General features: G+C 39.3%; 1 protein-coding gene across 5 annotated transcripts in view; it reads right to left on the bottom strand.

Annotated features, from left to right (window-relative positions):
* RUNX2 (RUNX family transcription factor 2) overlaps window positions 1-26418 on the bottom strand; it is a 220738-nt gene that overhangs the window by 89244 nt on the left and 105076 nt on the right. For all 5 annotated transcript variants that reach the window (XM_050788257.1, XM_050788256.1, XM_050788259.1 and 2 more), the window contains one exon: window positions 23917-24021. In XM_050788257.1, the coding sequence (XP_050644214.1) occupies window positions 23917-24021 (105 nt within the window). The remainder of the gene's footprint in view (window positions 1-23916; window positions 24022-26418) is intronic.

Raw genomic sequence — 26418 nt, 5'->3', positions numbered from 1 at the left:
CCAAATCATATTTTTGTTAAAAAAATTGCAGCAACCAATTAATATTGACAATTTATTTAATAAAAATCACTAATTCACTTAGTAAATTATGTAGTAGGCACAGAAGAAATACAAAATCAAATGGACCTAATCCCTCAATAAAACAAAAAGAAAAAAATAGACTCATTCTGTCACTGTTTGGCTTCCTCCCACACATTTCCTGCCCTTAAGCATGTTTGTAGTCCATGGTTAGAACAGAGCTTAGAAGAGTGCCCAGACTAGTGCCAAGAACAGTAGTGGTACGTAGTAGGTGCTTAATACTCTTGTCGATTGACTTCAGACTCATTTCATGAGTGTTTCCCCATCTTAAGACACTCCTTCCTTTTGCACTTTCCTTCTCCATGATGTTGATACTGACTTTAAACGGCATACACATTTCCTAACAATGAGGTTCATTCCTGAGTCTCATCACACTGGGGTTGTGCGAGTACTTTTCCAGCTGGCTTCTTTGCCTCTATATATCCCTGACCTCCTATGTCTTCCTTATATTTGGTTCCTCTTGCTTTCCCCACCAAATCAAAATATCTCTCTTGCTTCACAACATGGAGCTCTTCTGTGGACAGAGGTAGAATGGATCCAGTCCCTGTAATTCCTTATCAGGTGGCAATCCAAAGCCCTCCCTTCAACTATCTTGTTGGGGAGTTCATGAGGCCACCCTAGTGCCTGCTCCATTAACTCAAACTTTTCTGAGTAGCTTTTACAGCCCTGCATCATTAGCCTGATTCTACCTATTCAGTGTGGTTTTTCTCTTCTCCCCAATGTTCATCCTCTGTTCCAAACTAGCTGTTCCTACTTCTTCACATTCACTGGTCTTTTCCTTCCCTGTGCCTGTAACACATGCCTTCAGTCCACCTAATCCATCATAACCATTTTCTTCAGGACCTAGTTTCCTCCAAGTGATCTTTTCTTTCTTTTAAAATTTCAATTACACGCTAAGGATAGTATGACTTTTACATTTATGTTGCACTTTACAAATGACAAACTTTTACTATACACTATCCTCTAAAATAACCATTATAGGTAGGTGTTATTATTTCCATTTTTCTGCTGAAGATGCTAAGGCTCTGAGAGACAAAGTGGTTTGTCAAGGGTCACTCACTCTTTTTTTTTTTTTTTTTTTTTTTATGAGATAGGGTCTTGCTGTATTGCCCAGGCTGGAGTGTAGTGGCTATTAACAAGTGCAATCATAGCACATGACAACCTCAAACTCCTGGCCTCAAGTGATCCTCCTGCCTCAGCCTCCCAAGTAGGTGGGACTACAGGTGCATGCCACCACACCCAATTCAAGGGTCACTCATTCTTGACAGTTCAGCACAAGAGCTCCAGTTTTGTAACTCTAAGTCCAAATGATCTTTCCATTACGCCATATCCCCTTCCAGTTACTGCCCCGTTTCTCTGCTCCCTTTAAACATCCTGAAAGCGTGTTCACTTTCTAAATTCATTGTACTCACCTTCTAGCCTCCACTTCTCTTAATTTTCAGCAAATGATCTTTTGAATCTATCCTTGCACTGACATCTTTTTTGCCAAGATCACCAATGCCTTCCACACTGCCAAACTCAATGACAGTCCTTGGTCAGCAAAATTTGACACAGTTGGTGACATTCTTCTCGAACAGAGTCCTTTGCTGCCTGAATAGCACATTCTTTGGGGCTCTTCCTATCTCACTGGTTCCACCTACTCAGAGTCCCACATTGGCTTCTCTTCCTAATCCTTATTTCCAATGTTGAGAATTACCCCAGGGATCTGTCGTTGGCCCTCTTCTCTATCTAAAATTATTTATTCCAGTCCTATGACTTTAAATACCACACCAGATTTGACCTAGAGCCTGAAGGCTGACTCATGGTCTAGCTCCTACTTGATCTGGGCCTTCCAAGGACCATTCTCTGCCCCCAACTATCTCTGTGGCTTCATGTCCTATCACTTTCCCATTCACTCACTGTGCTGCAGCCATACTGGCCTGCTTGCTATCCCATAACCATGCCAAAGAGCTGGGCCTCAATGCCTTTGCTCTTGACATTCTGCTACCTAGATATTAATAGGTGGCTCACTCCCTATTTAATTCAAGTCTGTCCTCAAATGTTGCCCCATCAGCAAGGCCTGCCTGACCTACATGAAAAATCATCCACCTCCCTCCATTATCTCTGTTTCCTTACCCTGCTTTATTTTTCTTTAAAGCACTTATCACTACCTGCATATTTGCATATTTTATATATATATATATATATTCATTTGTTTGCTTACTATCTCCTCTTTCAATAGAATGCAAGTTCCAAGAGGAAAAGAAATTTGTATATTTTGTTAAAGGTTATATTCCTAACACATAGAAGAATGCCTGACACATGGCAGGGCTCAATAAACACTTGTTGAAAGAATGAACATGTGATAGCTGAATTGAATACACAGTGCCATCTAATTGTTTATTAATTATAGTACTATCTCCAGGACAATATTTTAATTCTTCCAAAGTAGAACTTTGTGCCTTATATTCCAAACTTGCGTGTAGTTGGCATATTTGTAGGCACACAGTAGGTGCTCAATAAATACTGTGGCTACCTGGTTGATTTGAGCAACGTAGAGAAAAAGCAGGATCAAAATTTCAAGTATATTCAGCAATTCAAGTATAGTCAGTTATTTTCAGGTAACTCTATGATTTTTACAAAGAAAATTAACTGTTACAGTCTCTGCTCTGTGGGAATATGGTTTTTGATACTGAAAATGGAAGATCATGATGGATGTGACCATAAGAATGTGTACAAATAACTATAAACATGTCAAGTTCTTGGGTTCTTTATGGCAAGAACCCAAGCTAAAGTAAATTCAACTGAAAGAAGAGTAAGGGTTGAGACTAAAGAGAGAATATGGGATGTCAAGAAATCTAGACAGAAATAAGGGCTGCATAATGTCACACACACACAGGGAAAAGGAAATTAATCAGGAGGGGGAAGGAAGGAGGCAAGTGGTTCAAAGCTGCAGGTTACTGTCAGGTTTTAGAAACAGAGAATACAGCTATGCATTTCTGCTGGCAAGTTTTTTCCAAGAGGACAGATTGTGGACCTTGAGGTTTTGCATCTATAGCACTTACCCTGTCAAACCAGAGACATTAGCAAAAGAGCACCTCAGGAATTTGAAGGAGTCAGGAGGTTCCGTATGTTTCCAGATCATACTTAGGGCCACTTTTTCTCCCCGGCCACAGATTATTACATATGAGTTTTATGTATAATGAATATATGAACCTTGAGAGGTCCATTCAGCTAACTGGAAGATTCCGTTTAGTTTATTTTTCATATATTTTTACTGAAATGTCTTATACCAGACAGGAAAAATAATCAACTTTTTTTGTTGATTTAATTTATTTACATGGCAAAAATGATTAGAAACTGAAGGAGATCATAATGTATTTGCCAGTTAACACATTGGTGGCATGGAATAAATTTATAGTTTATCAAAGTTACCACAGCTGATTTCTTAGTAACCCAATATTTCTATCTGATTTCTCAATGTTACAAAAGTGAAACACAGCCTCTAGGTAGTTTCATCAAGAATGTAAGATACTTAACAAATACTCTTCATTGCCTACAAGTTGGCACTGTTTTTGTTCTTAATTTCCTACCCCAAGCCAGGCAGGGTGGCTCATGCCTGTAATCCCAGCACTTCGGGAGGTCGAGGTTGGTGGATCACCTGAGGTCAGGAGTTTGAGACCAGCCTGACCAACATGGAAAACCTCATCTCTACTAAAAATACAAAAATTAGCCAGGCGTGGTGGTGGCAGGCACCTGTAATCCCAGCTACTCAGGAGGCTGAGGCAGGAGAATCTCTTGAACCCAGGAGGTGGAGGTTGCAGTGAGCCGAGATTGCGCCATTGCACTCCAGCCTCCAGACTGGGCAACAAGAGCGAAACTCTGTCAAAAAAAACCAAATAAACCAACAAATGAAAAAATTCCTACCCCAGAATTTATTATTGCATTTGAGTAGATCCCATATAGTCAGTCAGAAAGCCTTCATTACCTGTGAAACCTTCATATGCCTGTGAACTTCCTTGTCATATTAACCAGGAAAATGCATTTTAGAACTACCTCTCCACACTTTTCACAAAGCTTTTAACCACAGTGTTTTTCCACTCAGTCCCAGGCTCTCATCAGCCAAGCTGCCACTACCCTGGCTTATTTCTTCTACTTTGTTCTATGGGCCAGCCTCCCCAACTTCGCCTCCTACTTTTCTCTACTTCACTTAGCCTCCTTGATGTCAAAAGTCACACTAGAAAGGCTGCTTTAGTTTTTACAAGCGTTGAATAAAAAATAATAAGAATTCAAATTACATTTCCAGGTAGACTTAGTAGCTTAAGGCAAAGCATTTGCCAAGCATAATGCTTCTTCTTTTCCAGATACACTTATGAACTTAAAATGTTACACTTTTCAGGATTTTTAGAGTCTTCAATCTACATCCTTTCATCTTTCATGTTTCTAGAATTCCAAAAATAGGAAAAGCATTATCTGACATGGGATCTTCCACCTTCCCTTCTCCAGTCACCCTATCTCCTATGGAGATGGTCCAGGCGAAAAAAAGAACTACCTTACCTGCTGATTCAGCCATCCCTGACCTGACTTGCAGCGTTCTTTTGTTTGGAAAGGCTAAACATTACCTTTCCATTCCATCCCTAGTAATGAGCAAGCTGCTATACGAAAAAGGCGATTTTTTTTTTCCTACATATATCTTTTCCTCCATTAATTCCACTTTTCTTTGATCCTCCGCCAGAACAACTCAGAACAAAAACTACAAGTACATAACCCCCAAAATTGATTTGAATTGTTTTCTTCTTCACATGCATCTGATTCCTACTTACTTTTGCCCCCTCCTCTCAAAAAAGGTATATAAAAATTGGCTAGCTTCTAGTTAGAGTAATCTGAAATTATTTTGGATGTGGTAAAATAGTGATATCTTACATATTTTTCTTCAAATTCACAGCAGGAACCTTTGTTCATCTTGAATTTGATTTGAATCATACTAACCAATTTTACATATGAAATGTTCAACACAGATGTGTGATCCCAGGCAAGTTCCTTAATTTCTCCAGCCTTCTTTCTCACTTGTAAAATGGCATCTTCTCTGTCTACTTTACAGGGTTGTTGTGAAGTCATCAGTGTTATTACAAACTTTGTATGCTATGCAAATATAGAATATATTATTTTCTGAAAGCCCAGAAAAGCCTAGGGCAGGTCTGAGCATCCTTTGCTAAGGTATACATAAACCAGTCCAAAAGATGACATATAGAGATGGAGCCTTGAGGAAGTCTGAAGAGGAAACTCAAGAGACCCTCAAAACATGCTTAGAGTGCCCAACATAGCATATTCTTATTCGATTAGCATACCAAACATCTGTGAGCACCTATAAAACAGAACAGAGATAAAAGGAAAAAAGAGGCAAGAAGAAAAGCAAGGAGAAGAATGTACACTTAATATGAGTTGTCTTCTAAGGCAGACAACTATATCAGAAAATAAATAATCCAGTGGGCTATAATGTTTTTAAAGGAAGCGATTTTATACCAATTTTTGTAAATTAATTTTCAAAATATTCATTGTTAGTCAAACAGGATTTAGCATTTTGAGATTAAGATTCAGGGTATAGGTCAGTCAATTCCTTTGAATGATTAAAAAATAAAATCAGTTTAGAAGATGCAAAAATGTATAAAATAAAAAGTATATGTGAATATATATTCATACGTACAAATACATTTAGGAAAAAGTAGTAAAAGGAATTACGTCAAAATATTAACTGCGATTATCTTTGGTGTTGAGTTTCAAATGACTTTTACCTTTTTCTCAATGCTTTCTGGATTTTCTGAAATGTTTACAACAGATCTTCTTATATACTAATTAAATTAAGTAAATGTTATTTAAAATGTAAAAGGAAACAATTGGCAGCACTGAGCATCATATATATGTTTTTGTTACTAATCTTAACAATGTTGTATTTTCACCAAAACAGAATTTTTTTCCACATAATCTAAATTATCAAAAACTAAAAGTATGATTACCTACAACGGCAGGGCATTTATCTACAATGGCATTAAAGACTAACAGGATCAACAAATCTTGTAAGGTACGTAAGAATATTAATTTCTTGTGACCAATAGTGATTACAATTTCTCTAAGAAGAAAAGATGGCTTAGTAAAGATAAGCAAGGCCCAAGGAACTTAAAGGCGTATTGCTGATTGTCACAGGAGTCTCTCTTTACCTTGCTCCTTCACCTTCCACCCGCTTCACACTGTGCTAAAGACAAATAAAAGGACTACAAATTAAGCCCTTTATGGACCTTTATGGGTGCTAATCTTGGGTTTATATTCAATTCTGCTGGAGGCCCTTTCACGTTAGACTCTCAAAGTTATTTCATCAGCACTTAGCATTCTCAAAGGCCCTGGACAGAGCAGCCATGGTACAAAAGTTTGCTCAATTAATGTAGAAATAAACAATGTAGATATGTTATTAAAGCTGATTTTCTTTCCTAAAGTTACCTTATTTTAATTACCAAGCTCACCAAGAACAAAAGCATCTAAATATCAACATTGGAATTTTACTGGAATATAATTATTTGTCAATTAAAAATGAAATAAAACTTAAAAAAGAAGAATTTTCCTGAATTGCTACAGATACTTTGTAAGTTGTATAGAGGTCTTGGGATGTAAGATGCTATTTTGCAAATAATAATATTTTTTAACGCAGTTGCTTTAAATAATTTCTAAACCATTAGCTTTCCAACAGCCTGGCTAAATGTAGAGAAGAACGGTGAGGCTATATTTTCTTTTCCTTTTCTTTTTCTTTTTCTTTTTCTTTTTTTTTTTCTTTTTTCTTTCGGGGAGTCTCACTCTGTCGCCCAGGCTAGAGTGCAATGGCATAATCTCGGCTCACTGCAGCCTCCACCTCCCAGGTTCAAGCGATTCTCCTGCCTCAGCCTCCCAAGTAGCTGGGACTACAGTCACCTGCCACCACGCCCAGCTAATTTTTATATTTTTAGTAGAGACAGGGTTTCACTATGTTGGCCAGGCTGGTCTCAAACTCCTGACCTCACATGATCCACCCACCTCGGCCTCCCAAAGTGCTGGGATTACAGGCATGAGCCAGCATGCCCGGCCTGAGACTGTGTTTTCCTGAAGTGAAAACTTTCAAAATCCATTCCAAGAACTGACCAAATAGCACCAGGAATAGAAGTAGGAATAGAACTCAGCTATGATTCAGCTGCAGGAGCTCATTGCAGTAACGAAAAAACATACATACACACATACATAAATAAATACATACATAGATACATAATCTTCTGATAGACTTTTTGGAGCAATTTGTTCCAATTTAGAAAGGAATGAAAGGAGACATTTATAAATTAGCCGGAAATGCCACCTATTCCTTCAAACACGAGGATTTCTCCCTTCCCCATAAAAGTTTTTGTTTACAGCTAAGAGATGACTCATCCTGTTGAGTTCTTAGCAGAGAGGCATTCAGTAAAAGTGGTAATAACCAAAGGCATCTATCTAGATCATCAGATTTCCTTCCTCTGGTCAGTTTGTGCCACAAATCTCATGCTATAAAAGCTACATTTCATCCTTCAGTATCAGATTTTTTCCAATTCAGTTGCAAAATTTTATTTATTTCTATTTCAGTTCTCCTAACAAGAGAATAAAGAAATAGTGGCTCCATACCACAGAAGGCCTTCTTCAGCTATAGCTGACAGTGGGTTGACCCTCAGTAAAAATGAGTCCTTGGGGCTGGTATGTCTAGCAAAGTCCTTTTCCATCAACTTAATTCCATTCAAATGCTACCAATGGGCTAGTAGGTGACAAATTAACTATAATCAGTTTCTCCATTCACCATCCTCGGCACAGCTCCAACACAATCTAGAATGAAAGCAAAGGAAGAGGCATCTCTCCTGCTTCTTATTCAGGCTATTTGGCTCTACCAAGGAACTGCTGCACCAGGTCTCACAAAATATAGAACCAACATATAATATACAGAAAGGGGACAAAAATATATTCTGTAAAAAATCAAATGAATGTTCATCCTGCGTTTTGGACCATAAATGCTTTCCTAATTATAGAATCCAAAAATGCTTGGATCCCTGGCCCCAGCAAATTTCTTTGATATGTCAGATCTGTGCCAACAATGTAGACTTTCATAAATACCCAAAGAGACTCAATGTGGGAACCTCCTGAGACATGATCAAAGCACAGGACCTTCGCTGACACACTCTCCAAATCATCCACTTTTGTTCTCTTTGAATCTCAGGACCTTCATAAAAAGCCTCCATCCTTCTCGATTGTGCTTTAGGCATTATCATGGTCATGTGGCCAGTCTTCTATAAAGCCCTGACCACTGAAAGCTCTCACTCTGTCTCTATCACAGTAACTCTTAAGGAAAGGGAGACTGGTTTATAAGTCTTAAGTAAAATCCTCAGGGGAGAACAGATAATCAAACACTTTTTGTGGGTATACCAATGGGTGTTCTGTTGCTTCAGATAACCCAATATATCCTCAGTTTCACAGCTTATTCTTCAGGAAAACAGAGCCAGCCTCAGTTATTGCAGAAAATATGGAACTGGCCCTCCACTGTCCCCCACACAGGTAAGGAAGAGACCTTTCCTATAGCAAAGCGTTCGAGAAGAGGGTTCTTTTTTTATAAAGATAAACAACAGGAGGAAACCAAACCTCTCTCCAGCTGATTTTCCTTCCCACCATCAATCCTCTGGCCTCACAGCAAAAGAGGAGGGCCACTAATCCCCTTTAGGTTGGCTTTTCCGGTGGAAGAGACAGCTGTAGCTTTTACAAATCTTTAGAAGAGGTTTGAAAATAAATCATCTGGGGGTGAGGGATGGGGGAGATCCAAATGTAGAAATCATAAGAAGGACTAAATAAAGAGCCAAAGTGCCAAGACCACTAAGAAAATGTCATGGACAATGAAGAAAGGAGGGCAGTGGAAGAAAGCAAGTTGTGACTTCTGACCCACCTTGAGCTGTGGGTTCTCCACCAGTGATGGTGCTTTGGAAAGGTAAAGTGTAGTGGCTAAGGGTCTAAATGTTCTTAATGAGCCATGGAGCCCAAGTTATTTTGGGAGGAAAGAAAAATAGGCTTTCTGAGTATTTTTCCTTTCCCTAGCCTGGCACCACACCCACTCAGCCTTCTTCCTTGTTGTGTCACCTGTTTCAAAGTCTGTTTCTTTGGTCTCTTGATTATTTTTTTCCTTTAGAGAAAATTGTATGCACTTAGTTCAAAACAAGAACTCATCTAAAACACTGTGTGTGTGTGCATGTGTGTGTGTGTGCACATGCTTTGTTTCTCATCATTTCATCAGTGAGCTATCAGTGAATGCTTAAAGCAAACCATATGCAGGTGTGCTAATTTATGATTACAAAAGTTGCTCAGACAGGTATTTAATAAGCAAAAGCATGAATTAAAAAATAAATTTAAAAATACAAACTCTGATGCTTGGCTTCTCCAAGAAAAGTTAACCCTGAAAACAGGGCTTTTTCTTTCCTGCAGCTCCAGCTCCAGAGCTGAAAGGAATGGTGTGTCCAGCCAGCCTTTCTCAGACTTGCTCTGCTCAACTTCTCTGCCAGCCTTTAAAAATGCGTGAAGGTTTCTGTTTTCAGAAATAAATCCTACTTATTCCTCTCTCTTTCCTTCTCTGTGACAATAAATTCCTTGAGGGTGATTTTTGGATTGCATCACTCAAGATCCAGGTTGTACGAACTTTGGTGTCACCTGGAAATGTTTTTGATTTCTCCCAGTAGAGAAGGAACAGACAAAAATGAATCAATTTCATAAAGCCCCCTACCTTTTCTATCTGGAATATACAAATCAAATGAACCTGGGTTTTTCTAACAATAAAACACTATCCCCCTCAGTCCAAAATTAATAATGCACCTATTCTGATTATCAATAACAATTTTTTGATCATATGGCAGATCTGTTCCTCTTTTTGGTCATATTTTTCTCAATTAAAGATTCTAATGACCACTGAATCAAGACAAATTACCCTCATTATTTATGTCCACAAATCTCTGTGAGTCTGAGCTTCAGAATTATAATGGAAAACAGAAACCATGCCTTTGATTTTGAAAGCAGAAAGGTGGCACTTTGTTGCACTTTATAAACACACAGAGAATCACTAAAAGGGAAGGGATTTGAAAAGTCCTCCATTCAAGCCCTCATCCTTCAGCAACCTGAACTATTTAACAATTCTTATAGTCAAGAAGTTCTTCTTTAAATCTAACCTAATTCAGTTGAAACCTATTCTTTCTCTGACTTTGGCAGAAACAAAACAGCTGGTCACCATACATAGCTTAATAACTCTCATAATTTTGAAGTCTGTTATTAAGTCATTTTTCAGTCTCCTCTTCTTGAAGCTAAATGATCCCAAGTCTTTCAACTTATCCTCATAGGTTCAATTTTACAAGCCTTTAATCATCATCAATGCTCTTCGCTAAACATTCTGAAGTTTTCCATGTTGCTCTTATGTTTTGAAACCCAGATCACCTTTGGGATTGCTTCTCATTGTCCACAAAAGCCAAGGCTTTACTGCATGACACATAGTCCTAAGAGAATCTACTCATATAGATAACCTACTGCTTTGTTTGGGTTATTTTTAGTAGAAGCCCACTCCTATGGCTCTTTTTCTAGGAAAACATGTTCTTTGGGACCCAGAATTCTTATGGAGCCCCAGCTACAGACAAGCCATTCCCCCTCCATCTACTCCCACTCGATTTTTCTCACCAGAGCTCTTCAAGGTCTTTCTCAACCTGCTTTCCCTACCAATTTGGGTCTTGTGGTCCTCTGCTATAAAATAAGTATCTAGCTAATCTGATCTGATTCACTTATTTAAACCAAGTTGTTCACCAAAAATGGCTTAGAATGTGTTATCCTTTGCAGATAACATCTGTGAACATCCTGTCCTCGAAGCCTTAACTCGAAGAAGAATCTCAGGCACCTGGTAAGAATGATACGAGAGTGGTTTGGGGCCAGGAGGGATGAACATGAAGAGTCCTTTTGTGCTCCTCTAATTATACCACACCAGCCTTGGGTACAATTATAAACAGCAACTTTTGGGTGTGTGAGTCTAGTCTACTCTTTTTGCAACCTCTTCCCAATGATGTAGGCATTGCTAATGCCCTGTCACCTAGCAAAGTTAGGTATTAGATTCTGATACTGACTGTGTTCAAGGTTTGCACACAATGTACCTTTTGCCTTGATGTCTCTTCCCCCAACTCTTCCTCAAACTGGCTTCTTCTCACCCCTTAGGTCTGTGCTCCGATGTCATCTCCCCAGACAGGCCTTCCTTGGACCACTCTTCAGTAGGTTCCATTCTGTTCCCTCCCACTCCATTACTCTTTACTATGACATCAGTTCCCTTTACAGCACTTATCACAATTTGCAATTAGATGTGATTATAGATAAATGTTTGTTTACTTGTTTCTTGCCCTTTCTCTACAGAATGTAGGCTCCTCAAAGGGAGGATCGCGCCTGCCTGGCACCTGGCTAACAGTAAGCACTCAAAAGTAATTTTTTGAATGAAAAAATGCCGAAAATATTACGTTTGAAAACACACCTCTAATTGTCACAAAAAAGGCTCTGCTATTTTAAAGGGGGATGGTGTTTTCAGTGTTGGGACAGGGTCAGGGGAGGAATGGATCTTTCTCAGATCCATCTAGTCCCACATCATTCAGGTAACACAGGCCCTTCGCATCACAGAGGCAGTCGTTAACTGGAAACAGTTGTCGGTTCTATTGTCATGCTCCTTCTCCTTACACCAATTATCCTCATTTCCAGTTATTCGCTCTCCTTTGAGCTTCAATGTGGTCATGCCATTCTGTAGCATTCCATCATTTTCCTGACGCTATTTCCCCAACTGCTGTTATCTTTCACAACAGTACCAGCATTACCTATCACAGAATATCTGGGAGGATACACATCACGATGTTAGTAGTGGTAATCTTGGGAGATGCAATTATGAGTGATCTCTATCTTCTTTTTTATTATTAGTTTTTATTTTCTAGCTTTTGTGCCATGTACTTGTATTTTCACTTGCACAATTTTTTAAAGTTAATTTTTTTTCAAGTACTAACTTTATTTCACTGGTATTCAAAGTAAGATTCTATTGAGGTTAAGTTATACAATGTACTATTTTCATCTCACAAAATTCAGTGTTTTCAGCTGTTAAACTAAAATGAATTCAATGCTCATTCAACAAACATACCTATATCCATGAAGTGCATGCCAACTCTGTGCCAGGCCTTATACCTTTGACTTCTGTACTATTCAGTGATGCTACTGCAGCACCAAGCATGCTTCTTATGTAACACTGCTTCATCACACCAACCAAGAATGCCCTGGGCCTGACACTTACACAGACTTGACAAACGGCAACAGGATAAACAGGAAAATATCTGGAACCCTTGCCTGTCTCTATAAATCATCTGCTGACTTGCAGAGTAACACAGGACAAATGAGTTATCAGGTGTCCATGCCTCAGTTTACTTATGTGTAAAAAGGATAATGCCTCCCTCAGAGGGATGTACAGCGAATCACTGAGGTAATGTCTAAGCATTTGGAACTCCTTGGCAGAAAGGCGCTACATAATTACTATTTGGTATTTAAGCTGCCCTTCATGTGTGCCAAGTACTTTATGATCATTCCTTAGGAGTTACTCCCAGCTACTTTGTGAAGTTGTCTTCATGTCTATTTCCATTTGAAAGATGAAGAAATGGAAGTAGAGAGAAGTTTAGTGATTTGCTTAAGGTAACAAAGACGGCAATGAGGTCTCAAAAGAAGAATTCCTGAGTCCTCCAATTCCCTTAGCCATAAGGGAATCCACCTCTTAAACATATGCTACCCTTACAGATTAATTCCCCGTTCAGCTACTCTGAAACAGCCCTCATGGTAGAAAACACATTGTCACTTGTTTTTGTAGGCTGGAGTAAACAGTGAGGGGGTGAAACAGAAACCAAAGCTCTAGAGTTAGTAACCCAGACTTCACACTCACCCTTCTTTTTACACATCTATATTTCTCCTCACTTCCTGTACAACAACCTGCATTTGGTACCTTCATCATCTCCTTGAAGGGCCCATCTTTGCCTACTAATAATTTCCTGGGCCAATCCTAAAGAGGCATAAAGCCCTGATTAATCATCCTGAGTATCCCCTGCAACCAAAATACATGCTAGCATTTTTGCGCAGGTTGTAGCTCATAAAATTTAACTCCAAGGAGATAAATGAGAAGATGAGAATGCATGTTGTGGAGGCTGCATATGCAGTCTGAGAATTCACAGAAAAAAGCAGAAAGCACCAGCTTGCTTCAGTGTCGTCTGATGTCTTCCCCACCAGCCAACTACTGCACAACCCCAGGAAGATACATACCCAGCCAGCACTGGAGTCACCCCATCCACCTTGCCCAGAGCTAGTCCTACCCCAGTTCATGGTCTCCTGGCCCTCTTAAACCATGTCCCTCTAGTCCACACATTATTTTCTTCCCTCTTCTTAATTCATTGATTCATTTACCATACAAAAGACAGCTCTTATGGTTCTGAGTCCTGTACTCTCACCAAGATGACAGAAACATGTGGACACCAATATCTAAGGATTCCTGCTGTGGTTGTTCAAGGAGCAACAGCCCCATGACCTCTGCAGAGCAAGTGTAATGATGGAGTTCTTTAACATAAATTTGGATAAAAAGTTCCAAAGCAACTCAGTGCCTGCCCACGGCAAAAGTGTAAAATAGGGTATTTAATTTCCTCCCCCTTTCTTTGCTTTCTCCTCTGCAGGAACATTCCCTCCCGCCTCCTCCCCACTAACTGACCCTAGACCTCTCCAGAGCTCTCCAGAGTGACAGGAGCTTAGAAACATTTCCCTTCCACCATCTTTCATGAATATTATCTGTCCTGTGTTCCATTTCCTTAAATACTACTCCAGCTAACCTGATAATAATGACCTAAAAGTCTCAATACAAAGGAATGACTGGAAGTGTGGATCTCAGGCACTCAGAGCAGACAGGCTTTCAGCACAATGCCTCTCACATCACCACATGTTGGCAGCAGCTAACACACACCACTGCTAACATTTTCAGGAATAAAAACTCTCTGAGAGTTTCACACCAACAGTGTCTCGTTGAAGGAATTACTGAAGGATCTACATCAAGAAAAAAGCAAACTCAACTTAGAAGGAAGAACTAAGGTGAAAGAAGGAATGATGAGCAAATGAATCAATAAACATAATGGATAAATACAAGTATAAACATTTTTTAAACACCGATAATGACTAATCCAGGAAATATAAAACAAGAATATACTAAAATATCAGATAACGACATTAGAAGAGAGGGGGTGAGACTGCAGTTTAAAGAATGCTAAAGTTCTTGTATGGACAGAGATCATGATTAATTTTAATAAGACAAATTTACATATTAAAATGGTAAAGATAATACTAAAATAAAAGAAGCACATTCAATGGTAACTTACAAACCAATAGAGTAGGAAAGCTAGCATGTATCGAGAACAACAAAAAAGGAATACTCTGAAAGGAAAACATTTGCAAAAGAGAGATATATGGAAATACAGAAACCCAAAACTCTCACCTTTCAGTAACAAAATCTTGCACTCTTAAGAGTATATCAGAACTGAAAAGCATCAGGAATGCTCATTGCTACAGTTGACCTGCAGCAAAATTGTGATGCCTGAAATTGGCAACCGCTGGCCTCAAGGCCGGCAATGGTCCTGCCTGCTGCACACTGCCACTCACCGTTTACTTTCTGGTACCCAGGATTTCACTGACCACTCTCCCCCTATCTTCCAAAAGCTACTTCCCAAAAAAGGATTCTATATCACTTGTTTTTATCTTAATAAGAATTTAAGTCCGAGTTACCTTTTCCAGGGGTGCGTGGGTTTAAGCCTTAATCCTAAATTTTAATGAAGGGTTTTGGTCTTCCAACAAATAGATTTTCACCACCAGTGCACAGTAGAAGAGAAATTCTGAGAACTGGAGCCCTTCCTTTGCTACTTACAAATACAGTCTTTTATTTTAACGGTTACATATGATCTTGAATTAATATTCTAGACCTAAATGGTTTTTATGCCTTTTCTTAATTTCCAAAAGTTACTTGAAAAAACAAGAGCAATTAATTATTTTTTATACCTGCCTAAATAAAAACTTTTGAGATGTTATGTGAAGGCCAAAGATGTTCTTTAGTTGACATCATAAGTGGATCCTATAAAAATGCTAGGTAGGGACAGGTATGAATGGGAAAAGCAATACAACATATTTTTTTTTTTGCCCCCTGCTATTTTTAAGTATATCCTATTCACTGGCCTAGTCTTCCTTGAAGAAATTGCCAGACACAAACAAACAGAGGTGAACAGAGTATTTCAGTGATCTATCAGGAATTATTATCTTTCTTGAGAAGGAAAGTCATTTTTATTTTTAAAAAAAAAAAAAGAGAGAGAGAGACCAAAAAAAGGGGGGGAACCCCTTTCTCTCAAGTCCCTGTCAAGTCCCTAACACTATTTTCAGAATGAATGATTCCTGACTTACACTAAGATACAAACTACTGACACATTTGGATCAAGCATGTATGTGTTTTTAGAACACATATCACTTGAAAACTTGCCATGCTATATTTAGTTAGAAGTAAATATATCAACTGGAACATATGCATGTGGAAACTGTGCTCTTGCTGTGAAAGCTGCAGTGCCTTGTTAACACAAGTCCAATACAATGAGAACGCACATTCAGAGCCGGGAAGCCAGGGAAGAGTGCAAAGGAGGGACACGAGCATGTTTTAACGGTGGTGATAATTTGCCATGAAAGGATGTTAATGCCATAGCTCCTTGCTGCAGCATGCCATGTGCTGCTGAATTAAATTACTGCCATGCAGTCTGCGAGCTAAGGAATGTGTAAACAGGCCATATATCCTTGCATCAGTTCCACAGAATGTTGCACAACACAAAATGCCTCTCGATGTGTCATTTCCTTCTTGGCTATCTTCCCAGCTCCTGACAGCCAGTCAACAAAAAAAAAAGACTGAAAGATATTTAAAACTGGTCTTCTCAAGAGTACATTCCACCAACCACCAGACATAACCTCCACCAGCGCTTCTGACCCATCCCCCTGCCGCCCTCATCCTTCTTGAAGAAAGGGAAACAGAGAACAGTGGGTTTTTTTTACTGTTATTATTCTCTTAAGTTAAAGATTTTCAATGATGTTTTACGTACTGGTAGCCAAGTGATCAATATCTATGACAATCAAATTGCTGCTTGTATTTGCCAACTTGTAAATATCGAAACATGGCATTTACCCATATATTCTATTCCTTGGGCACTTCAGACACAGTAAAGAACCCAGGGGAAGTCTGAAAGTCAGGAAGTTCAGGGCTTCTCTACTAACGCTTTGCACTAAGGACTAAAACCCAGGCCTGTGGCATCTGAGGCATGGCACAAAGCCTATCAAGGTTTTTTCAAATCATCTTCACAGACTGCAAGAATGTGAATGCAAGAACTGTGTCCAGAAAAATCAAATAACCTTAAAAAATACATCTGCTGTCCCTCTATCCAACACATTTTACGTGTCCCCCCACTTTATTTCACATGTGACCAGTCTCTAAATAAGCATCTTCCTGGGCCGGGCACGGTGGCTCACACCTGTAATCCCAACATTTTGGGAGACCGAGGTGGGTGAATCACGAGGTCAGGAGTTTGAGACCAGCATGGCCAACATGGTAAAACCCCGTCTCTGCTAAAAATACAAAAAATTAGCCAGGTGTGCTGGCATGCACCTGTAATCCCAGCTACTCAGGAGTCTGAGGTAGGAGAATCGCTTCAATCCAAGAAGCGGAGGTTGCAGTGAGCCGAGATCCCACCACTCTACTGCAGCCTTGGCGACAGAGCAAGACTCCATTTGAAATAAAATAAAATAAAATAAAATAAATAAAATAAGTATCCTCTTTTGGTAAATAAGCAAAGATCACAGGCCAGTCTTTGGCATAAAAAGCTCATTCCTTCACCCAACTAAGATGAAAAGTAATGGAGGATAAAAGTGAGCTGCTGCTGACATCAGCTGGAATGAGGAAGAGAAAATGTCAACCCCTCCATTCTCTCCACCCTTCACCAGGCTGGAAAGCAGTCCCAGAACTAGGTGGAACAGCGTGACAGAAAAATGAGATAATATCTTGCCTAGACTGCCTGGTTTGTTAAGTCTGTTAACTCAAGTTTTTTAAGGTAAAACTTCTGCAATTGGACATGCCTCAAGAATACGGAGAAATAAAACTTCTCTGAACAATTACAGATTTGTTGATGAATTGGGCACAATTGAGAATGAGCAAACAGGAAAAGAAAATAGTTTAGCTGCAGGACCTAAGCCTAACAAGCTGAGTGAAGCGTGATACTAAGGCAAGCCTAGAAATACCAACAGTACCCTGTACTTCCAGATAACCTCTCACTAACCTAAGTCTCAGACCCTTACTGAAGCCACACACAAAGCCAAGCAGAGAAATGTTGCAGCCACATACTCTGAGCCTGCAAGAAAGGAGCTAGATCACGGGAGGAAAAAAAGGAGAGCTTCTCCTTTCTCCCACCAGCTCACGATAGGTGGCTGGCTGATCAGTGGTGAATGCCAGTGCCCTGGCAGGAAGTACACAATTCACAGCTTTGTTCTCTCCTTGAGAGTAAATACGGTTTACTTACCTGAGACCCGACACACAAAAATTTTTAGAAACCCACTCACATGTATCAGGCAGTAGGTTTGCAAGGGTACCAGCAAGCAAGAATTTCAAAGTTGGATGATATAAAGTATAAAACCTCTAATCTTGGCCGGGAGCACTGGCTCAAGCCTATAATCCCAGCACTTTGGGAGGCCGAGGTAGGCAGACCACCTGAGGTCAGCAGGTCAATACCAGTCGGCCAACATGGCAAAATCCCATCTCTACTAAAAACACAAAAATTAGCCAGGCATGGTGGCACACGTCTGTAATCCTAGCTATTTGAGAAGCTGAGGCAGGAGAATTGCTTGAACCTGGGAGATGGAGGGTGCAGTGAGCCAGATCAAGATCATGCCATTCCATCTCGAAAAAATTTAAAAAATAAAAAAAATAAAAACCCTCTAATCTTAACCATCTGAGGATTCATAAGATATTTCTGCTACAGACTTGTCATGTTGCTGGGTAAGGCTCACACTTCTTTTTGTTCAAACATCTGATGTTCTTCTCACTTGAGTATTGATCTGCTAATATCAAGCACCACAAGCGAATACCCACCACTAATTCATCTGATGTTCACCAAATCTGTTCAATTCAGAATGACACTACCATTAGACTAGTAAATTTGGAGTCACTTTCTTTGAATGTCCCCTAGTTTGAAAAAGCCAAGAGTCCTTTCAGAAGATGGTACCCTGAAAACATTATTTCTCCTGTTGTGACAATGACAACTGCCAGCTAAGCACTTACGTAAGCTGATGACATTGGTGTCATGAACCACACCCCCCAACGTTCACACCATTGGTGGTTTTTTTCCCTTAAATCCAGGCTGCACCTGTGTCTTGCTTTAACCAATCAAATGTAGAGGAAGCAATTCCATGCCAGTTCTGAGCCTAATCCTTAAGAAGTTCCAACATCCTTGGGTGCAGTGGCTCGCACCTATAATTCCAGCTGCTCAGGAGGCCAAAGCAGGAGGATCACTTGAGGCCAGGAGTTCAAGACCAGCCTGGGCAACATAGTGAGACCCCATCTCTACAGAAAATGTAAAAATTAGCCAGGTATAGAGGCACATACCTGTAGTCCCAGCTACTTAGGAGTCTGAGGTGGGAGGATCACTTGAGCCCATGAGTTTGAGGTTGGAGTGAGCTATGATCATGGCACTGTACTCCTGCCTGGATGACACGGCAAGACCTCATCTCAAAAAAAAAAAAAAAAAAAAAAAAAACAGAAAAAAAAAAAAACCAAGGCCTGAGACCTCTCACTTTTGTACCTTAGGGGGCCCTGAGCTGCCACCATGTAAGAAATCAGACTCAGTAGGAAAGACCACATGGAGAGGCCACATGGAGCGGAAAAGGATCCAGGATTATACAGACAGAGATGTGGTGGGGCCTGCCGTCCCATCATTCCAGCTGAGTCCAACCATCCAGCCATCCCACCAAGGCATCAGACACATAAATGAAGCATGTGGGATGTTCCAGCACAAACCATTATCTGATTGCAGCTACATGATAGACCCCAAGCCTTATCAATAGAAAAACCATCCAGAGGAACCCCAATCAACCCAAAGAATCATAAGAAATAATAAACTGGATGTTATATTTGAGGGTAGTTTATTATTTAGCAATAGACAACTAAAAATGCAGCAAGAGAATTTATTCTATGTAAGGTTATTTACTTTTTCCATCCTTTGCACAACCAATAATACCTTTTTTCCATCAGTCCTCTTCCCTAACTCTGAACCACTTCTATAGAATATGATGTTGCTAACCAAGTTTTCACATTCCTGTAGAAATTATTTAAATCAGACTGGAAGTGGAACCAAGTCCACAGATGGAACAAGGGATTCTAATAGAAACTGATGTTTAAAAGAGCTAGATATCTAAATGCATTACTATTGCTGCTGCTGCTATACCACTTCTCTGGCTGACAGTTGTTCTTCAGAGCTAGCTTGCCAATAGAAGGTCAAAATGCCTTGCCTAAACACAAGACTTACAAATTTGGGATCTTAAGTATGATGTCATGTCTTAAAATGATAAGCTGGCAAAGAAAATAAATGGCATTTTGTAAAGATGTGCACCATTTTCATGTTTATGCTACTTAAGATGAAGGTTCTAATAAGTCATCGGCTATGTTCCTTTAAAGGGAAGTTTTATAACCGAGATGAATCACAACTGCAAAAGATCAAAGTTAAAAAACATCAATGATGCCATAGGGTACTTTTTAATCTTGTAATGAGTGATGATCATGTGCTCTTATGAAGTCAGTCCAACTGCCAACGCCAGATGTGTATATTAAGAAAAGAAGTTGTTTGTGATGTGACAGCACTGGTTCAGCTGCCAGAGACAGAAAACATAGAAGGATGAAACCTTTTGGATTTTTGAGTGAAAAGCAAGTCTTGGCAGATGTGTTGATAGGCAAGGCCTCAGAGTGGAGTACTAGTGCCACAGCATCTGCTCTTGGACTTTGCTGCAAACAAATTAAATTTATCATCAATTCTGCACAGCTTTCCCTGGGCAGCATGAATATCTGCTCAGGCATAATTTATAATACGAATTAGTGTCATTTACTAATGAGCAAAAGTTAGTAAAGCCATCTGCAGGGGGAAAAAAGTAATATACTAGAGAACAGAATCTATAGATGGTATCTGTTTCCTAGAAGCATACCATAAGAAAAACTCTACGGCAAACCTCTGACACTGAAGAAAATTGATGTAATAATACCTGACACTTAATGAACACTTACTACATGACAGTCACTGTGCTACCCATTTTACATACATTACATTTAACATTTTTGCAGCAACTGATGAGGAAGGTATTATCATTCTCACATAAAAGATGAGAAAAGAGAAGTTAGGTAACTTGCTTGCCTCCATACAGTTAATAAATGGTGGAGTTGGGATTTTGATCCAAGCAGTTTGACATAAAGACCCAACCAGTTAACCCAGAATTTGTCCTCATTCAAACAGCTGAGCTACCAGAAGCAGGTTTTTCAATATATATTCAGATCTTTAGAGGAAGGAGTACAATTCCATCAATAGGAACTGATAATACAAAATTCTCAACTCCCTCAAGCCACTATAAGTGATAAACAGAAGTATACTACTTTTATGACTAATAACCACTAATTAAGGAATTATAATTTGGGGCAGAGGAGGCTAAACAATTGCCTATAAATTGTTCCGTTCCCCTCTCCACCCGCCCCAGGAAAGCCTTTTACTAAAGCCCTTCTCTGTTAAGGATCAATAAAATTAGCCACTTTGAATAAGCAAGGGTTGACAAACTACAACCTGGCTCACCAATTATTTTCATAAGTAAAATTTTAGTGGAATACAGGTTGAGTGTCCTTAATCTGAAAATCTGAAACGCTCCAAAATCTGAAAGTTTTGAGCACCAACATGATGCCACAAGTGGAAAATTCCACACATAAGTACGCAACATAAACTTTGTTTCTTCCACAAAATTATTTAAATATTGTATAAAATTATCTTCAAGTTATGTGCATAAGGTGTATATGAAGCATACATGAATTTCATGTATGGATTTGGGTTTCATCCCCAAGGTATCTCATTATATATGCAAATATTCCAAAAATTTAAAAAAATTGGAATCCAAAACACTTCTGGTCCCAAGCATTTTGGTTAAGGGACACTCAACCTGTATAGCCATGACCATGAATGTATGTATTTGCTTATGCTGCTTTTGAGCTACAATGGCAGAGTCGAGTGGTTGTGACAGAGACCACCATATGGCCCACAGTGTCTAAAGAATTTTCTATCTGGCACTCTACAAAAAATGTTTGTCAATCTGTGTTCTAGAGGATCTCCCATTTAACATTACATGCACCAACTAATCAAAATCCTATTATAGTCACTGTTTAAGAAAATTGGAAATCTTGTGCATTTCCCATACCTAGGAGTGTCAAAATTAAAGAACAATATTGAGAAGAGGGCTATGCTACACATATTCAATGCCCAGGATGACCAAGAGCAGGGAGGAATCCAGCACAGAGTCCAGGTTATAGGATTCAGCAGTCGCTGAAAGCAGACCCATCCCTCTCTCCAGACACTGACTTCGTCAAGTCACCCCATAATGTCAGGAAAATGACCTTGCATTTTCACCGATATTTTCAGTTAATAAGAAATGTTATTCAGGTTTATCTAGGGCAGGTGGTCTACCACTTGCAGATCTGTATCTGCTTCCACCGCCCACCCTGGGCACCACACAAAGCCTGAACTCAGGTCCCACGTATACCACCTGGCCCCTCTATTCCTAACTCTCACTGCTTTCAGAGTACTTCTCTGCCTTTACAAGGCAGTGAGTCTATTGACTAATTTGGCCAAAAACCTCTCTAAATAAGGTACTGCTATCCACACTTGAAACAGAAGTGACTTTTCCAAAGCTACCCTGCCTTCTCACTTATTGTCATATCGTTCAGAACAGGGAGCACCTATCCTTCCCTGTTTCCTCTCCCAACCATCAAATTTTGAGCATCAACTCTTGTGTATATGTACATATACACACACAAACATACACACACACACACACATAAACACACACGAATGGTTTTTCCAAGAACTGAGAAAAGCAGCTGAGATCAGCAGGAAACATCTTTAAGAGATAAGTATTCATGGTGCTACGTGTTAAAAACCAACTATCCTGCTATATGCATTACTAAAATGGACGTCCTGCCTTTTCAGGAATTCCGGGGCTAGTCTGACCAAAAGTTAGAAGACATCTTCCATCATAAGGCATCATCCCCAACTTATGGCCATCCAGAAAAGGCAGGCAAAGCCCCAAACCAGGCAAAGCTCTGTTCTATTCACCTGCACTCCATAACCACTAGCCCTTAGGACTAGAGACTTGGGGCTTACACACATATGCACTGCAATCACCTAACAGGACATTCCCAAATTGAACAGACAGGGCCAGCACTGACTCAACATTATGAACCTGGAAGAATGCCATACACATGAAAGGAGAAGAAAACAAAAACCTCAAAGACTTGCTTTTGAGGCAGGAAACCTCCCTAGTTCAGGCAAGCAGTCAGTCTTTGTGAAAAGAGACAGCAGCAAAAGGGACAGGACCCATCATAAGCTCCCACTGCTAGGAAGGTTTGCTACTTGGGTGGAGGCAAAACTTTATGAGACCTTTTCTCTCATTTGAGGGGAAGAAGAGATATGCCACTCTCATGATCCAGGCAGGTTGATTGTTACAGAACAAGTACTTCTGCCAGCTATACCTCCACCACAAACCAAATTGACCTCCCTAAATGCAGTGATTAGGATTCCAATGTATTCACTCAGCAAAGGCAGAGTTCTATATGATGTTTCCATTGGCACACAATTGTTAACGGTTTATATATCAAATAATCTTTAATCTCTAAATATATTTAAATACCGCTATGCTGAGTTTGTTCAAAGCAGTTTTTTGGTGGCGGTGGGGCAAGCAAACCTCAGTCAATGTAGATTTAGAAGGAACATACATATTGGCCCAAATAGATTACGTGCACTACCTGAAACTGATTGCCGGTGAAACCTTCTGGATGTCCAGACAGACAAATAAACCAAGATGGATTTAAAGGTGGTTTGACTATCTGTTAAAAGAAAACTACCTATAACAATTACTAGAGCATGACCAAACAACGGTGTTGTAACAATCAAGCAAGTTATCATTTGCAAATAAATTCTTTGTAATTAAGCAGTGTGCTCTTCATAAAGGGAATTGAGTGGGCGAGTTAAAAAGCTCAAACACATTCTTAGGCCATGGGAAACACATGCAAATGCTTTTTGACTAAGCTCAAGATTTTTAAGTTTACTCTTTTCTTCCTCAGCTCTCATGGGTCTATTCTGCCCCAGTATGTTCAGTACATGAGCAAAATTTCTTAGCAAATAGTTAACAGTGACTGAATAATTATTCACTCATTTCCCAAAGTTATGGAGGCCTTAGCAATTGTGTGGTAAAGCTTAAAACCGTAGTTTTATTTTCTAACTCTGAAGTTTGATTAACTGTCCCTCACTAAAAAAAATATATATATATGCAGATAGCAAAGTCTACAAAGACACTATGGACATGAAAGTGACCCTAACTCATTTGGAATAAATTCCTCATAGGGTCTCTGGAAACTCTATTACCATTTTCAATAAAAAGGGGAGTACTTACTTCTGGGTTCCCGAGGTCCATCCACTGTAACTTTAATTGCTCTGTGATAGGTAGCTACTTGGGGAGGATTTGTGAAGACGGTTATGGTCAAGGTGAAACTCTTGCCTGCAGATATAAAAGGGAAAAACATACAGTGAATATTAAAAAACAGTATTGATGATTACACAGCAGCATAGATTTCCAAATTGCATGTAAGCATCTCTAAGGAGGCAATGAAACAAAGACAAGAGGCAGGACTCCTTCTTCTAAATTGAAAACCCTCTGTTGACCACTGTTAGGACATTTCCAAATTTGCTTAGTGTCAAGATCATCGTCCTCATTGTAGTGCTACACAGGAAGACTCCAATTCCAAAAAAGCTCCTCAGTAGCAAGAGTTGTAATGAAAACAAAACCCTGGTCCACTTGAGGGAGGTTCTTTTTCTTTCAATTTTCTCCAACATCAGGAACACATCCAAGCACAGACAATTTTAGAAGTCTTTATTTAGGGTTAGGTCATGACCTCATGAGAGAACAATAGTAAATCATTGTTGATTATGTTATTTACTTCACATGGCTTTAGCATTTCATTTGCTTAGCTGCACTACAGTAAGAAGATAAAAGAGGAAAGTTCTTATGGGAATCATTTTAACAGGAGCCAGTGTCTCCTGTCCTGGCCTTAATGTGCCTGTGGTATGATGATTTCATCATTACTGGAACAAAGTTTTTCTCCTCCCTGTCCACCCCTCCCCTAACATACATCCTTGCTGTTAAATCTTGAAATAACTCCCTGACAGTGACTTACTTTTTGCTAAATGAACATGACATCTCTCAATATAAACTCAGATTTTGCTTTTAGCAGAAGGTGTGCTTCATTGAAATATTACATCTGATGCTTCAAATTAATGAGCTAAAAGCAATGAATAAGAAGGGGAAAAGAGACAGGGAAAAGTTTGGTAGCATATTTGGATGTCTGTTTTCTCCAGAAGAAGATACCATTCTCTGTTGCACAGACTTACTAACAGTTGTAATCAGTTAGATTTGCAACGGTTAATCATGTCAGATAGTCAAAACTGCAAACTGTTACAAGACAGGAAGAGGTGGGCGTGAAACAGTGACTCAATAAAACATTCAGCAATCTCAGGCCAGAGTGCTCATTTAGTCTGCTCCTGTAACAGACCTTTAAAAAGCTCATTTTGTTTTGCTTTGTTTTTTTGGTCAGAGATTCTTTTTCCCTTTACTGAAAACTGAGAGTATTAAACCAAAACACAAATCTTTGACAATATGTACCAATGCAAAGTTTAATGCAGTCTTTTCAAAGCTTAATATGGAACAGGTTATATACAAGGCTTAATGGAGAACAGGTCTTTGGCTGTCAAGTCTAGTGAATGGGTTTTCTTTTCAACCTAGACCATGTAAGTTCCTAAAATCTGTTTAAGACACACATCATTTGTTGCTGAGTATAAATAGTTTTAAGTCTCCTTGGCTATACTTTTTCATAGCCAAGGGGAAAAAAACAGGAAAGAAAAGACAGGAATGGGATGGGTGCAGTTTGAATAGGGAAAGGCGAATAACAATTAGAAACTTATTAAGTGCCACTTCATACACATTATTTCAATTAATCCTCCCCACTTAGATTTCTCACCCCCATTGCACAAATAAAGAGGCTGAAACATCGAGAGACTTAGTAATTTACCCAAGTTCACACAACTAATACATGAAAAAACGAGGATTTGAACCTCATTTTTCAGACTCTAAAATTAATGCTCTTTTTTTTTTTAATATTCTGTCACTTAGCCACTTCCTTAAGTGGCTTGATCACGTGCCAATTAAAAAAATTAATAAGTAATTTATTTCTAGGTGCATCCCAATCAGCTCTATGTGCCCAAGAAACAGTAAATATAAATGGACTAATGCAATATCTCAGGATGATGAAAGCATCTATTTTTAAAGTGTCATTGACATATCATATTTTATCCACTATATTGGGTATTACATAGATTTAAATAATTTATAATTAGTTAGCAAAGAGAGGCTTTATTATAAACATTAAGACTAACCAAAAGAATAAACCAGCCAGGAGTCTAATAAACTAGTCACAGAAAACTAAAAGTCTACAGAACTGGAAACCAGAAACTTGAATAGGATGCCACTGGGTCCAAGTTAGAACCTCAAAACAATGGAAAGATCACAAAAAGTGAAACAGCTGATCTCTAAATTGAAAGTTAGTTTACACTAAAACATTTTAAAGTGCCATTTTGGGGTCAGATTAGTGGTCTATGGGCCCAAGATTGCCTTTCTAACAGTAGCTCCCATGGCTGTGTTTCAGAGTCAGTTTTCATCTATGGCACTCATCTTAATAAATCAAGGATATATAGAGATCTCAGTTATCCTTAATGTCTCTAAATAACCTGCTAGAAAGATTGTCGGCCTGGCACAGTGGCTCATGCCTGTAATCCCAACACTTTGGGAGGTGGAGGCAGGTGGATCACCTGAGGTCAGGGGTTCAAGACCAGCTTGGCCAAC

The sequence above is a fragment of the Macaca thibetana genome, chromosome 4, assembly GCF_024542745.1.
Source record: "Macaca thibetana thibetana isolate TM-01 chromosome 4, ASM2454274v1, whole genome shotgun sequence".
Classification (NCBI taxonomy): Eukaryota; Metazoa; Chordata; class Mammalia; order Primates; family Cercopithecidae; genus Macaca; species Macaca thibetana.
The sequence above is the reverse complement of the archived record's forward strand: the minus strand, read 5'-3'. Positions and strand labels throughout refer to the sequence as shown.